At 39.9% G+C, this 16,996-nt stretch overlaps 1 protein-coding gene across 1 annotated transcript in view; it reads right to left on the minus strand.

Moving 5' to 3' along the window:
• The window catches only part of LOC122806000 (uncharacterized protein K02A2.6-like), a gene marked incomplete at its 3' end in the record, with an annotated part of 84,769 nt that extends 82,649 nt beyond the window's left edge, over window positions 1–2,120 (minus strand). Inside the window, 1 exon segment of the mRNA XM_044076241.1 lies at window positions 1,833–2,120. Coding sequence (XP_043932176.1) covers window positions 1,833–2,120 — 288 coding nt within the window.
• Between the last annotated feature and the right edge of the window lie 14,876 nt (window positions 2,121–16,996).

Here is a 16,996-nt window from a genome sequence, read left to right on the forward strand (position 1 = left end):
CCCCATGTAGGATTGTGTCCCTCTTAACACACCACCAAGTCTTGTTAACGTTCTACAGATTCCATGGTAGTTTGCTGGCATCTAAGGTCTGATATCCTCCTACACCTACAAAACAGACATCATTGGAAAGTAAATATATTTCTTGCTCATTTCCAGGATTTAGCATCATGAGAGAATGTGTATTAAATGGAGATTACCCCCTCCTTAAATTGCTGCTTTATCAAAGTCAATTTGATGGTTCTTAATGGAGTTCTAAGTGAAAAGTGGTTTCCAGCCTTACTCTACTTACAGTAAAAATGTTTCTCTGCAGTCAGGGTACAAGACCTGTGAACATCTCAGATCCAATAGTCAGAACACTTCATTCCTTCCACTACTCAAATGTTTCTGTCCAGGTTCTGGGTGGAAAGATTAAGATTTCATATTAAGACAGCTTGCAATTACTTAATGTCACCTTTGTAAATATAGTTAGGAAGTCTATCACTCCTTTGAAACTAGTTAAAAAATCTTAAGTGTGAGTATCTTAAATTAGTGACTCAAATATATTTCTTAGGAAAAAGAGTGAAGTATATCTTAAAAGTATGACTAATGTACAAATACTACAGGTTCTTCTAAAGCGTGACTGTTAAGTCTTCCATAATCCTTTAATGCAGGAAAGGACACAAATGCAACACTTTTAAATATACATCATTCTTGCCCTTTCAGTAAATGAAAAGTCAATTTTACTTTGACAAAACATTTGATGCTAAATGCCTACGTTAGCTGTAATGCATGTATTCAAAATTAAAACAAATGCAAAAAATGCCCAAGGTATAAGACTTGTAAAACAAAAAATCCACAACACTGACAAGAACACTTGAGCCGTTTATTAAACACACTAAGCACATTCACCCATAAGTCTATTGGGCTTCTTCCGAGTAAAAACAACAGTAAATGCCATCCTTTTATATAAAACAAATAAATAAATAATCCATCAAATATCCAATTAACCAACAGTAAACAAAATCTGGTTAAAACTTTCAAGGTGAAAAAAGCAATCAACTAAAATAATCAAAAGGCTCACTACTGCTATATTAAAATGCTCTATAAAAAATTAATAAAAAGTTAATAAATTAAATAATGCAGACCAATGGTAAAAATTCACAGTAAAGTGCTTTTAGTTTCAAGGAAAAGATGTGAAATTAAATTCCAAAATGTAACAGTATCATATGAAATGTGATCTATACTTCAAAATACTGGAGGTAGATATGCTTTCATTAATACCTGGTGTTTTGGTAGCATTCAAACGAAGCTGCCATAAGCATTCTCTTATCTCCAGTAAAGTCTTAAAATCCCCACCAACTTCAGTCTTGGGTACTCTATCGATCACAAAAAATAAAAACTTTTTAAAATTCACAAGTAACACTATAGCCGCTGTGGTACGCCGGTAGCGTTGTTACCTCACAGCAAGAGGTTCTCCCATTCGATTCTTGGCTAGGCTTGGGAGTGCCTTCTGTGTGGAATCTGCATGTCCTCCCCGTGGTTGGGTAGCATTTGAAAGACATGCGTGCGTAAATGGGCGTGCCTTCGTTGAAGGTTGGGCGTCGAGCTGGCACCTTGGCATTTCGTAAAAATCTACTGCCAATCATTAGCGGACCGGAGTTCCGCTGTGGCGACCCCTTACCGGGAAAAAGCCGAAAGACAAACAACAACATAACACTGTGGGTAAATAAAGCTCTGGCTTTTTTCTTATTTTTAATGTCTCTATTATGTTCTAAAATATGTCTTTTTAACTTGCTTATAGTTTTACCCACATAAAACGTGAGACAGCTTAGGCAGGTAGCCAAATAAATAACCATTTCCGTGTTGCAATTACAGTGTCCAGGACACTTAAGTGATCTTGAATGGTTATTGATATACATATATGGGCCATCGTTAATAAACTTGCAAGTACTGCACATTCCACATTTACCCACTGGAGAAATATTCTGGTTAAAAGTCACTGGACTTCTCTCCAACAGTTCTTTTAAGTTCACCCCTCTACTATATGTGAACATAGGTACAGGGCCCAGTGTCTCTCTCAGATCACCAGAAAATACACTGTCCCAAGTCATTTGGATGATGGATTTTACCTTAGGTGCCATGTGATTATATTCTAATATCATAACACCACCATTAGCAAAATTACTTATTTCTATGGTCCCATGTTTATCCGTATTACTCTCTTGTGTGATCCAGGATAATAGGCTGGAAGATAGACTTCCTTTTCTTAAAAATCACATTACGTGTTCTAAGCAGTAAGTCCATTGGGTAACCTCTATTCCTAAACATGTCAATAAGTTTGGACATTTCTTTCCTAAAAAGTTTGTCTTGGCTAACTAGCCTTGATAAATGCACCATTTGTCCTTTCACCACATTTTTATTTTGAGTGTAAGGGTGACAACTCTCGAAATGTAAAAAGGAATTACTATAAGTTTTCTTGCGAAAAATACTAGAACACATGTCCCCTTCCACTTTATACAAAAAAATATCTAAAAATACTATTTTGTCCGGATTACAGTGACTTGTAAACTTCAAGAATCCTGTGGTGTTACCTAAATAGCTGATAAATTCTAGTAATTCCTCCTTGGTGCTTCTCTATAAAATTAATATGTCATCCAAAAATCTTAAATAAATAATCATTTTGGACATATAACTAGAGGTAAATACATATTGCCTTTCCCATTTCCCATAACAAGGTTGGCATATATGGGGGCACACCTGGTACCCATCGCAATACCCTTAATCTGCTTGTAATACTTCCCAGCGAACAAAATAAAATTGTTTAGCAGAACAGTTTCCATCAGATCAACTACGAATTCCTTCTTGACATTGTGCATATCACTGTATTCTGTCAAACTGTTACCAAAAAATTCCAAACCAATTTTGTGGGGTATAACAAATAAAAAATTGATTACATCAACTGTGGTGAACAGTAATTCCTCATTACAATTTAAGTTTCTAAGAATATCTAAACAGTGCCAAGAATCTGTCAATATGTGGGGTGTCCTCTCTAGGATCATTTTACAGGTAATATCAACAAATTAAGCTAAAGGCTCAGTTTCTGAGTCCCTGGCAGCTACAATGGGTCTAAAAGGTGGAGAATTCATGTTTCTGTGAATTTTGGGAATGCCAAATATGCAAGGAGTAATAGGATTCTCCACCATCAAGTATTTATATTTATCATCAGCAATGATCCCCTCACACAAAAACTCGTAAAGCTGCAAGTCAATCTTAGCATAAGCACAATGTACATCAAATGTAGACACTCTTTCATATGTAGCACTGTCATTCAACAGATCCTGCATCTTGCATGTATAATCTATGGTAGACATGATCACCCCCCCCCCCCCCACACACACACACACCCCTTTTAGATTTCATCACTCTGTACTGACTAAATTCAGTTAGCTGTTTTAAACAAAATTTCTCAGCACTGGTTAGATGTTCAATAATGTCCTTTTCAGTATAAATACATCTCCTAATTTGATGTTCACATAAACATTCGAACACCATAACAGTGGGGTTGCTAGGTGGAATATAAGTACTGCTCCGTTTAAAGCTTAATACGTTATTAACAGTCGGATTTCCATTATTAGCAAAAAATATCTTTAAATTCAAAAGTCTAGTATACAATTTTAAATGTAAAAGTAGCTTCCCCACCTCATACCAGTGTGTTGGTACAAAAGAAAATCCTTTTTGCAACAAGGATACATGCCAGTAGAAATGTCCAAGTCAGTAAAGTTGTAAATAGAAGACTTTACTGGACTTTACTGTAAATTTAAGACTTTACTGGAGATAAGAGAATGCTTATGGCAGCTTCAGTTGGATGCTACCAAAACACCAGGTATTAATGAAAGCATATCTGTCTCCAGCATTTTGAAGTATAAATCACATTTCGTATGATACTGTTACAGTCTGGAATTTAATTTCACATCTTGTCCTTGAAACTAAAAGTAATTTACTGTGAATTTTTACCATTGGTCTGCATTATTTAACTTATTAGCTTTTTATTAATTTTTTTATCAAGCATTTTAATAGAACAGTAGTGAGCCTTTTGATTGTTTTAGTTGATTTCTGGATACACACTATCAAAGTGGGTGACTCCACATCAACCAGCCCACCTGTTACCAGTGGGGTGCCACAGGGGTCAGTGTTGGGCCCCCTACTGTTTACCATATACTTCTCAGAAGTTCAAGTCAAAACTAAGGGGTTGTGGCTGACCAAGCTTGCAGATTAATGCAAACTAGGTGCAATCATTGAATCCCTAAATTATGTCAGTATACTCCAGGAGGGTCTTGTGCAGACCAACGACTGGTGTATTAGTCACCGTCTCAAACTGAATACAAAGAAATGCATCATCATTCCTTTCGGCACAAACAATGTCCCTCACACTATCAAATCAACAACAATACTCTAAGTACCCATGAAGTGGTATGGGACGTGGGATCACACATTGACTGTGACCTTAACTTTTACCACCATGTGTCTACTGTAGTAAGGAAAGCTTTCTACATAGCAGACTTGCATCGCCTCGAGAGCAAAAGAAATTTTAACCCCCCCCCCCATGCTCAGCACTTATCCGGCTCATAATTGAGTATAACACCCCATTTGCCTTGTACCGTACTAAGCACCTGCAGCAATTAGAGAGATGTCAGAGTTTTCTAGCAAAAAAGATCAAAGGTCTCCAGCATGTGCCTTACACAGATTGGCCTATCTAAAGTTCCTGTCACTATACTGTCTATTGTATAGACCTGGGGGAGACTTATGCTTGGCCTACAGAACCATCCAAGACCCAAACCTAATGAACTTGCTGCATATCCGTAAGTCAGACGGGGCTAGGGCTACCTGTTACAGGGACCTAAATATGGCTTGCAACTTATGACATGCTGGAGGGACAGATTTATTTATCTCCCAGTGACTGCTGCTTCTTTAGGTCCTGTTAGCAATTCATGTGAAACAGAGCACCTTTATGACACTCTTCAAGAGGAACCTGGATGAGTGGATGGGGCACTGTAAATTCTTACCAGGGATAGAGCCCACAATCCTCCTGGACATGGTCAGTCATCACTAAAGTCAGTCTTTGGTATTGACTAGCATTTCTATGGTATTGCATTAAGATGAAACGGCTAGGCTTAAAATGACCTCTGGGTTGATAGCCAAGTAATCCCGTAGGATCATATGAAATGAATAACTGGAGCCAGAGCCATAGACTAAAACTAAAGGCTAAGTGTACTATAAACTTTGGGAAGTCGACTACCCTGAGACATTATCACATTAATAATACACCCTTAAGGTTTGACCCAGTAGTTCAGGACCTAGGAAATCTGATAGTGACATTTGACCAACGTGTCCACTGTAGTAAAGAAATCCTTCTGTATTCTGTTTATTAGCAGATGGATATCTTCTGGATCCAAAGATGTCCTTGTGCTCCTCTACGCCTCCTCACCAGGCATGGAGTAACATCAACCTTTGAGATGTCTGGCAAAGCAAAAGCAGCAACTTCAATGCTCTCAGTGCTTTCAGAGGATACAGGACCTAAAATACCTGTCGTAAATGGACCGCCTTAAAACACTGTCCCTTACTGACTGCTGATAAGGGACCTGCACCTAACATGTAAGGCATCAGTTGACCTAGTACTCATGGACCAGCTCATCTACAAGTCAAATGGTATCAGAAATACTAAATCCAGGGACCTGAACCTTATCTGAAATGTAAACAGAATGATACAGAGGACAGGTACATTTTCAGAAGGTATAACTCACAGTAACAGACTTCCCCTCAATGTAAAACAAAGCTCATTTCTGTCCATATTTGAACACAATTTCCATCATGATCCATTAATGGATGGGCAATATATGAATATCTCCTAGGAGGGTTGCCTTTAAATTCTCAATGGCTTGACCCCCTAGAATTACCCCCTATATTATAGGGGGTATATAAATCTGGGAAAAGGACTGGATAATTTAATACCAAATGGAGTAAATAGCTTGGCTTAAAATGGCCTGCAAGGGCAGAAGGCCAGTTACCTATGAAATTCCTTGCAAGAAAGGTGATACATAATGACAATGTTCATACTTCAGTGGAATGCAAAGATCCAGGTTGAGGATAGCAAAATACAAACTGACAAATAGAGAGTGATTTGCAATGTGAACTTGAGCACTTAGGACAATACTGTTTGTTGTCAGCAAGTACAATAATAGTTTTGTAAAATGTGTTTTCAGAGTAGACTGGTAGTACAGCTGTTTTCATTGCAGTTGGCAGAAATGTTTGCAGAAACTGTTATGGACTACATCTATGCAATGCAGAGTCAAAATTATAGTCAGAGAGAAATATTGTACCATGCCAAAGTTCCATCAGAAAACATGCAGTGTAGGGGTTTGTGAAAAGTTTCTGGAGCATAACCCCCAAGCTAGAGTAAGAATTTGAAGTAAACTGTCGCTCATTTCTTTCCCATTAAAGATGAACAGGTGGGGTAGCTCATTATTACAAAGAAACACATCAGGATGGATAGCAGCAGGACAAAATATAAACAAACTGATTAACTGCTAGACTACACAGACATACATGCTTACATCTCAACAGCTAACTACAAAATGGCAGTCAGGCTTGCACATACTCACTATTTATATACTTGTGCAAGCCCCTAGAAAGCTTCTTAAAGGTATACATACATATATATTGATCTACATCCTCCCTCTTTAATGAATTGCCCACACTATAATGACATTTGAAAAGAAACATGCTATTGTACAGACCATAAGAAACAGATAAAACATTCATGTCCGTATGTCCAAGTCACCATGTATCTGGAACATGGTCTGGAAATGCAACCTGATCTAGTGATATAGCAATCAGAATTGGGTTTAGCAACAGGAACAGTCATAGGTGAACAACTTGCTTCAGAATTTTCGGGATTCTCCTCAGAAACAGTGATATTTATTGGAATGATGGATAACTCACTCTGAGATATAGAGTCTTTCTCGTAGTTATGATACTGCAATATAGGCTCGGACACTGGGACCAAATGTTTACAATTCCACCTAAATTTTGCTCCTTGTGATTCCACAATGTACAATCTCGGCTCTGGACATACACTTTTCATGACACCAATCCGATCAAAACCTTAGGACGTCTGCATCCTGACTATCTCCCCCTTCTTGTAATGGATTGAGTGGTTTGCTGGTCTTATCATAATAGGACTTCTGGGATAAGCACTTCTTTAACAGATGGGCTTTCATTGATTTATTGTTCTTGACACATGAACCACTAATAAACTACTAATTGGTAGTGCGGTTCTGGTTTGTGTCGACAGAAGTCTCTGTGCAGGTGAACCATGATGTTTATCATGAGGAACATTTCTGAGATTCAAGAGATTCAAGAAAACATCACTATTGTCTCGTTTCGACTTCTCTAGTAATTGTTTCACACTTTGAACTGCATGTAGTGCCAAACCTTTTGACTGTGGGTACTCAGGGCTACTTGTAACAGGAGTAAAGTCCCACTCATCAGCAAATCTTTTAAACTGCTGGCTTGTAAACTGTGTACCATTGTCAGAAATAACTTTGTGCGGACTCGACCATAGCAGTTCAGGAATCTGGTTTAGCTGAAGTGGTTCTTTCTGTTGATGCAGCTTAGTACTATTACATTCAGAACAAGATGAAAATACTCATAGGTTCTTAGATTCATAGGTTGGTACTAAGCTATCGGCCCTATGGCCTGTACAAGCCTAGCCATAACAATTCTCTGGCTATTTCTTCCCACAATATTTACTTCCCTGGACCCCTGTCTAGCAGGGAGACTAACATGATCCCCGGGGTGAATTTCCTATCTCCCATCCAATCGTCAAAGTTCCTTTTGAAGAGGGCCAAAGAGGTGCTCTGCTTGACATGTATGGTCAGTCTATTCCAGAGTCTGGGGAGTCTCTGGGTCAAGAACCTATCCCTCCAGCATAACCATGTACTTTATTCAATACTTAAGTCCAAACAATACGAACAAATAGTTGGACTTAAGTATTGAATAAAATATGTGGTTTTACATCCATTTGGTGGACTCGTGTAATTACACATTTTTATTTACATTTTCCTGAGGGTGTCCTTGGTACTGCTGATTGGATTAATTGTTCCTGAACTTTGTGCGTTTCATTGTGGTATCCCTCCAGCATGTTTTGTTCATTGTGATGACAAGGTTTAGATCCCTGGAGTGTGTGGCTCTGAGGGATTGGGATTTCTTTAAGTGTAGCATGTCCAACAGCTCTGGGTTTGACATGGCCTTGTATGTTAAGCAGAGATCGCCTCTGAGTAGACAATATGCGACAGACTATAGCTGGAGTTTTTTTAAATGGTCAGTATAGGGCATCTGCATTAGGCCTGTGATTCTTTTAGTGAGGTATTTCTGCAGCCTTTCCAGTTGTTGCAGATGTCTTGAGAGGTACATAACAAATGAGGCATTGTATATTCTATAATGGGTCTAATGAGGGATTTAAACTGTGGGTCAATGACCTCCTTTTTTCTGGATGAAAAGCCCTTAGTGATGAGGTGTGCCACAAAGAAGGATTTCCTGACTGTTGTGGTGATGTGGTTATTGAAGGTGAGACCACTGTCCACCTGTGTCCCTCAGTCTCTTATCAAACCTTTGGTGTTTAGTTTACTGCCACCTATGTGGTAATTCACAGGTACATGTTTTTTCCCAAAGGGGATAACTATACATTTCTTGGCATTGAGCTTGAGCCCATGGCTCTGGCACCAACCATCTGTTTCTGTAAGGCCCTTTTGTAGAATATAAACATCATTTGAGGATTCAATAATGGCTCCCAGTTTGCAGTCACCTGTGAACTTTGTTATCCAGAGTCCCTTAGTGTTGGCTTATACTTCAAGAAGTAGATGTCAAAAAGAGCGGTCCTAGAACTGAACCCTGAGGTACTCCACTTGTCACTTGTCGGGAGCTGGATTTGGAGTCGGCTACTTTTACAGTGTGGGTTCTGTCAGCAAGCCAGTTGGCAACCCATCAAGTGACGTAGGGATTAATGCCCAGCTTAGTAAGTTTATCTATGATTCCAGAGTGGGGGATGGTGTTGAAGGCCTTGGAGAGGTCCAGATAGGCCTTACCCTCATCCACAAGCCCTGGAGACTGATTCGAAGAAGTCAATCAGGTTCAGGAGACAAGATCGCCCTTCACGAACCCAAACTGGGTGGGTTCCAGTGTTTTAAGGTTGCCAATGTGTTTGTTTATAAGTTCCATGATAATACGTTCCATGGCCTTGCAGATCAGGCTCATCAGACTGATGGGGCGGTAGTTCCCAGGATCCAAGGTGGATCCCCCCTTGTGGAGTGGGATAACTGTAGCTGTGCAGCACTCAGTGGGCATGAAGCCTGAGGTGAGGCTGTGATTAAATATGACACTTAGGTGAGGTGCCAGTTCATTTAGCAGTTCATGTAGTACACAGCTCGAGATGTCATCTGGTCCCATGGGTGCTGTATTCTTAGCTTTGGAGAGTGCGGTTTGTACCTGTGTGGCCATTATTATCAGAATTTGGCAATCTTTCGGTATTGAGATGGGCCCTTTAGGGGGTGAGAGGGGGTTGAAGTTGGCACTGAATCAATCTGCCAGGATACTGGCAATATCCTTGGGATCAGTATACTTAATGCCATTCTGTTGTAACTCAGAGCAGATCTGAGCATTGCCATTTAGATTCTTGACAGAGTTATAGAATGCCTTGTGGTTGTCTTTGGAATCTTTGGCAATTTTATTTTCGTAACTAGCTTTGGAGGATTTTATGAGGGTTCTCAGCTTCTTACTGAGGCTGGTAAGGGAGTTTTTCTCATCCTGGGATTTTCCTCTTTCTGCAACAATTTATTCCTTTTGTTGTAAAGTTTGTTTATGGCAGGGGACCACCAGATTAGCTTCCTCTTTTGGAGGAGAGTGTCTTGGTTCTATTTGGGATGGCACAATTCATGCACAAGTGGATGTGCTCGTACAGTGCCTTGTGTAGGATTCAGCAGTCGAACTTTCATTTCTCATCTGCATGGGTGTCATGAAGTTTGTCACTTCTGACTTGAGTAGCATGAAGTTGGCTTTGGAGAAGTTTTATGGAGGTTTCCTTATTAGGGGGTGGGGGAGGGATGTGGATGTCATATGGTCAGACCTGACCAACAAGAGGGTGACCATAGGTGTGGAGCATCAATTTCCCATGTTGGCAATGACCAGGTCTAGGATATTGGAGCCCCTGGTGGGACTATGGATTAGTTGATCCAGGGCATTGGAATTTATGAATTCCAAGAACGATTGGGCTAAGGTGTTGGTACACGAGTAGTTTTCCCAGTTAATGGCAGGGTGGTTGAAATCACCCAGTATTACGGTGTTTGGTTGTATCTTAATATTTTCCAGTATGTTTAGAAAGGTGTCGTGAGAATCAAGGGGCATGGTGGGGGATCTGTAGTAAGCTACAATTTGGATTGCAGTCTTACCTAGTGTTAGTTTCACCTCGAGAATTTCTGATGCATTGTGTTGGACAACTAGCTTGGTGGTGTGAATATCCTTGGTGAATATGGACACACCTCCACCTTTAGTGTTTTGGTCCTGGTTTGGTGGCCGAAAAGTGTGGTAAGAGTTGTAGCCTGGTGTGACACCTGTACCCTGGCCCAGCAATGAAGGAGCCTCAATCCTCTCCACTAACATGAGTGAGGGGCATCTCATTTAGGAGGAAAGGATAAATACACACAGTAAAGTGCAATTTCCATTAAGCTCACACAGAGATCACAGTCAGTCCAGGGTTGACCGCTCCCTTGCTCTCCAGGTCCCCAATAAGACTCCCCAATGGCTCAGCTATAGGGCCCAGATCTCAGCCAGCTGGGCAAGCTAAAATCTCCAGTACCCTCTCAGTCCAACCAGTGATTCGTGTCCCTGCCCAAGTAGCTGACACACACACACACACACTTTGAGATCAGAGTTTATACAACCACACAGACACTTTGGGGAAAGGCTGGCACAGGTTCTCCAGCTGTGTCCCTTTTACCCAGACTATACAGTAGAAATTACTGCCACCATCCAGCTAATATTTATAGCTGCTCAAAGGCCCTTAAAAGGGTGTCCAGTTATTACTGTGCAATATTATTATCCGATTGGTAGTATAACTAAACAGTCAAGGCTTATTAGAGTGACTTGGTACAGTAATCACTACAAATATGCAATGTACTCTAGAGCTTAAATTATCTCTACACAAAACAGCCACAGTTGAAAGGTTTTAAAATATTTAATAATAAATAATAAAAACACAAGACAATACTTCTTACTACACAGTGCTAGTCAAGAGTTCAGAGATCACAGAGAAATACTTAAAATAATTCAGTAGTACAGTTCTGACATCACAGAAAAGCACAGTCTAATCTTTCTAGTTTCTAGCTGTTACAATAAACTTACTTACAGAGCAAGACAGTGCTGTGAGTTGGATGGTCAAGACAAAAATGCTTAATAATCTCTAATTCTCTCTGTTTTTAAAATGACATTCCTGGTTTCCATTACATCATTCTTCACACTTCCCTGGTTTCCCAGGCTAACAGAAACTACATTTACATTCTTAACATCTCCTTGTGTTATCTTGCAGCTGGTCAGGAAGTAGAGTAATAAAATTACATTTGCATGTTTAAATCTAGCAATTTAACTCTTGGTAAAACAATAGAAAGAATGTCTTCATCTAGACAGGCTGGAGACGACTTTAGATCAAAGGGTCACAACATGTTTTACGTGGTCAGCAGATACCACTGTTGTTTAATTTTTTTCATTTCCACATCTAACAGCAGTTTTTTTCCATTTAAGACAACAAGCCTGTGTCTTACATTAATATTTACAAATGATAGAATTATCTATAAAATTCTATCTGGCTACGCTGGCAGCCTTCACATCTGGTATTGCAGGGGTGCTCTCTGGAGCCTTGAAGCAGGTCTCAGTTACTGCACAGATATCGCTGTTCTCCATTTTTAGGAGTGCCTCGAGAAAGTGCATTTTGAGGTTTAAACTTCTAGCATTGAGTAGCATTACCTTCAGATTTTGCATGCTTGTACCTGTTACGGTGGTGGTTTTGTCTTTTGAACTTTGCCTAAAAAAGGCACTACAGGGGTGGCAAGAGCCTTACCCAGTAACCTGAATTCCAGGGGAGACAGGTGCAGACCATCTCTGGCAAAGCATCGTGGTCTGTCGATCATGTCATCCCAGGCAGACAGATACTGGATACCCTTTGAATGACACCAGAAGCTTAGTCAATTGTTGAAGTCAATAATTTTGTCCTTATACTGTGGTATCATTCTGAGTGAAGGCAGGATGCTACTTAGGGCTAGGGTCATACCTGCCTGGGTCACATGATCTGAGAGCTCTTCCATGTCTCTTTTCATGTAGTCCAAGGAGGTATGTCTCAAGTCATTCACTCCAGCATGGACAGTGACAGAGTCATATTTGTACTTGTGGAGTGACTGGAGTGCATGCGTTATGTAGCGGATCCTGGCACCTGCCAGGTAGCTGACTGTAATTTTCTCCTTGTTCAGCCTGGTGAGTGAGACATCAGTATGCCTGACTATAGAGTCACCTATGACAAAAGTGTTGGGTATGTTGTCTTGCCTAAGGGGCTGTTGTTGGGTGGCACACTGGTGTTGTGAGCTATGTGACACTTTGGTTGTGATTGGTGTTTGTTTGCATTTCAGATTTGTAGGTCTTTGTTGCTTGGGCAGATTACTCTTAAGGGCCTCCGCATATGAGGGTTTAGTGTTGCTATGTGAGGGTGTTGGTGATGTGGGTTTAGAAGGGCTATGTGTTGCTTGAGGTGTAGTACAGGTGTTAACCTTCTCCTCTTGACTGTCTACCACAATCTTGGGTGGAGAGAGCTTTGCTTCCAGTTTGGCTATGTAAGTGCATCTCTCGCAGGTTGTAGTGTTAGGTGGTAGGAGGAGAGGGTTGTCTGTGTACATGAGGCAAGTGCTGCATTGCCCCAGTATGCCCAGATTCACCAGGTGGACAGGAGAAATCACTGGAAGCTGACCTTGGACATGCCTGGTTTGGTGCTTTTTTTTTGTAAAGTACAAGATTTCCCTTACCTTAGTAAGGTACTTTGCAATTATAGGCTGTTTAGTGCCTATGATTAATTTCTCCTTATTAACAAGGAGAGTTGAGTGCTTGTATCAGTTTAAGGCTTCCTAGTGCTTTCCAGCAGGTTTTAGAGCAAGTGCTAGTCACAGGGATGCTTAAAGGTAAGATGAAAAAAATGGTTTATCCTAAACACTGCAGTGTGCACTAGAGGAGTTAGATGTGAAAGTAGGTAACTTAAGTTTTACCTGTCTAAAATGTTAAGTTTTAGTGGAGAGTCACTATTTTTAAAACAGCAAGATAGATTGAAAGGGAGTGGTCACTTTTGTATTCTTGTACTATGGAATACAGTAGGATGGCCAATAAATTTAAATAGTTGAAGGGGAGTGATTTCACAAAATTATAATTTTATTCTCTCAATATCTTGTGACATAGAAGGCCAAAATACTAGTTCTCTCACCCTTCTTTTGCTAGAATCAGTTCCTGGGTGGCCACGATGCAAGATGGTAATATACTCTTGTTGCAAGGACTTTGGACAATCACTTTTGGACCTTTCATGACGATACCATTGTCAAACAAAATCTCATCTCTAGCACTTCTACTGGTAAACAAGATTGGTTTGACAGCGATCCTTGACTGAGAAAGTGGTTGAGCTTCTGAACAACTGGATCTGAAGCTGTATGACTTCTAAGCTCATCAAGACATGTGGAAGAAAATGTTCTCACTTCCATGACTTCAAAATCAAGTTTCTTATTTTCATGCTGTTCGGTGTTTTTTCTGGGTGATCTGGATAATGTATCAGCAAGATAAAGAAGTTTGCCTTTTCAAGATTGAAATTATACTTTTGCAATTTCAACATCATGCATTGCAATCTGACAGGAGCTGTATGCATAGGCCTTTTCAAAATAGAGACTAGAGGTTGGCGATCAGTTTCAATCTGGATAGGTCTACCATAAATATAATCATGGAACTTCGAACATGCAAACACAATTGCCAAGAACTCTTTATCTGAGCATACCACATTTCAGTTTGGGTTAGAGTTCTGGATGCATAGGCTACTGGTCTACACTCTTGAAGAATGACTGCACCAAGACCAAACTTCGAAGCATCACAAGAAAGAGTAATTGATTTGTGAACATCATGGTATCTGAGAGGTGGTGGACTGCGAGTCTCTGTTTCGGGACATCAAATGCTCTTTGGTGTTGCTCTGACCATGACCAAGATACATCTTTGTATGTCAGTTCTCTAAGCAGTGCTAAAAGTTGGCTCAAGTCTGGAATGAACTTGCCTAGATAGTTAACCATACCAAGAAAACATTGTAAGGCTTGAACATTGTCTGGAGCTGGCATCTCAAGAACTGCAGTTTGCTTGGAAGTATCTAGTCATAAGCCTGAACTGATAAATAAATGACCAATATAAGTAACTTCTCATAGCCTGAATTTGCACTTCTGAGGATTCAACTTAAGAGTCACTTCACATGCTCTTTCAAGAACTTTCTTGAGGTTTCTGTCATGCTCAGCTTCACCATTACCTCCTACTAGAATATCATCTACTATAATAGTACATGGATACCCAGAAATAAATTGCTCCATTGCATGTCAGAAGAATTCACTGGCAGAATTTATCCCAAATGGCATTCTTAAAAATCTGTATCTGCCGGTTAGCAATGAAGATTTTTGATCAAGCAAAATTTGCCAAAATGAACTCTTTGCATCTAGGACAGAAAAAAACAGTGGCATTTGGCATAAGAGCAGTGGCTTCGTCGACTGTACACATTGGATGATAAGGTCTTTTCAGTGCTCTGATAAAATCTTATGGATCAATACATATTCTGATATCATCTGAACTTTTCTTATGAGCAACAACCATGGAGAATAACCATTCGGTAGATTCTTCGACTGGACAAATTACACTTTGCTGCACCATTTTATCTAGCTCAGCCTTGACTCTGTTCTGCATAGCTACTGGAACTTTCCAGGCTGGCCTGACAACTGGACTGACCTGTGGGTCTAATGTCATGGTGTACACAACAGGGAGTTGCCTAGTTTGTCTTCAAAAAGTTAAGCATAGGTAGAAAAAATAGACTGGGTGAAATTAGAACAGTGATCTTTTAAGCTACACAATGCACTTCCTTATTAAATGAAAGTAGTCCCATTTTCAAACTGTCTCTGAAGCGTAATAATGACTGGATGTGCCTTTCAACCACATAAAATTGCAAGTCATAGCTGTTCCCAGCAGAATAACATGAAAGCACTACTGAACCTTTAGTTTGAATTTCTTCACCTCTGTAAGCAACAAGCTTCACACACTTTGCCAAATCAAGCTTCTCACCAGCACATACTCTAGCAAATGTTTCTACTGACATAACATTGCACTTTGAACCTATATCAACTTTGAGCTCTATGGGTTTTCCATTTATCTAAACAGTACAAAATACTTCATTCTTTGCTCATAAATCTATTGCATTGATTGTTTCATTAAGCACTGACACACCATTGACATAAAAAGTAGGGTCACTGCTTTCTAATTGCTCAACTTGTCTCTTTGAATGTTCTCTTTTAATAAAAGAATGCCCCTTATTTGATTTACAAAACCTTTTGAAATTATTCCACTTATTGCATTTGTGGCACTGCTGACCAAAACTAAGCACTTTTCTCTTTTGGGCTCATGTTTTGCACCATGTGTGTGTGTGTCTTTCGGCTTTTCCCGGTTAGGGGTCGCCACACCATAATTACGACAATTGACTATGAAACTAGGTGAGGGTACATGCTTTGAGTTTACTGACTCAAGCTTCACTGAAACTGCCTTGGAACTTGCTAGAAAGCTACAGAGTTTCCCAGTTAGTGTTACAGAGCTTACAGTTGCTGCCATGAGCTCTGGCCTGCTTCTTTTAACCACGTGGTGCATACTATCAGCATGTACACTAGAAGATACTGGAAGCATGCATTTCTCATTTGTAAGCATATTTATGTGCTTTTCTGTGAGCTCATGTATCTGACAAATATCAATGGCCTTATTCAAAGTTAAATCACTGCCTCCAAGCAAAATCTTTCTCACAGCATCATCTTTAATAAGACTCACAAGTCTGTCTTTTATCAACTCATCCCTTAAATCACCAAATATGCACGTTTTAGCTTTGTTTCTCAAGTCAGTTATATATGCTGCAAAAGATTCACCGGGATTTTGATCTCTTATGTAAAATAAGTGCCTTTCCATTATAATATTCATTTGGGGGTTACACATTTCTCTAAATTTACAGGACAATGCACTTGAGCTGCTCCATGTTCAGGTCACCATAGGTAAAATCCAATACCAATTTCTTGCAAGCTATAGGTCCCCCTCTATGACCCAGGAAACCCATACCATATATTTAAACTTATTTGAAACACTAAACATCCAACCCAATACCATATTCATGGATGACTTTAATTACCCCACTATTAACTGGGAATCCTATACAACATGAAACGTACATGCACAGAGATTCCTGGATTTTGTAAACACAAACTCCCTGGACCAGATATCAATACACCAACCAGGGGCTTAACCATACTGGATATATGGGAGAGTGCTGCATACCCCTTACTGTAATGCCTTCCCTGGTTGTGTGCTGTGCCCAAGGTTTGGCCAGTAGTACCCAGACATGGTACAGAAGAACCTGTGCTGTGTTGAGGTAGGGTCTGTATTCCTCAATCAAGTGAATCAGTAGCCTGACAGGCATGTCATAATTGCCGTTTCATCCATCTCTCTAACAGCATATTCACTGGCTGTGTGCTGCCCTGTAGTAGTTATTGTGCACATTCATCAGCATTTCACCTGCCCTTTAATATGTTTCTGCATGTATCCATGTATGATGATGGAGAATGATATCAGGTATGCAAACATTTTATCGCTTCCTCTGTAATAGTTC

Source organism: Protopterus annectens, chromosome 7.part0 (assembly GCF_019279795.1).
Source record: "Protopterus annectens isolate FY-2018-M chromosome 7.part0, PAN1.0, whole genome shotgun sequence".
Taxonomy (NCBI): domain Eukaryota; kingdom Metazoa; phylum Chordata; order Ceratodontiformes; family Protopteridae; genus Protopterus; species Protopterus annectens.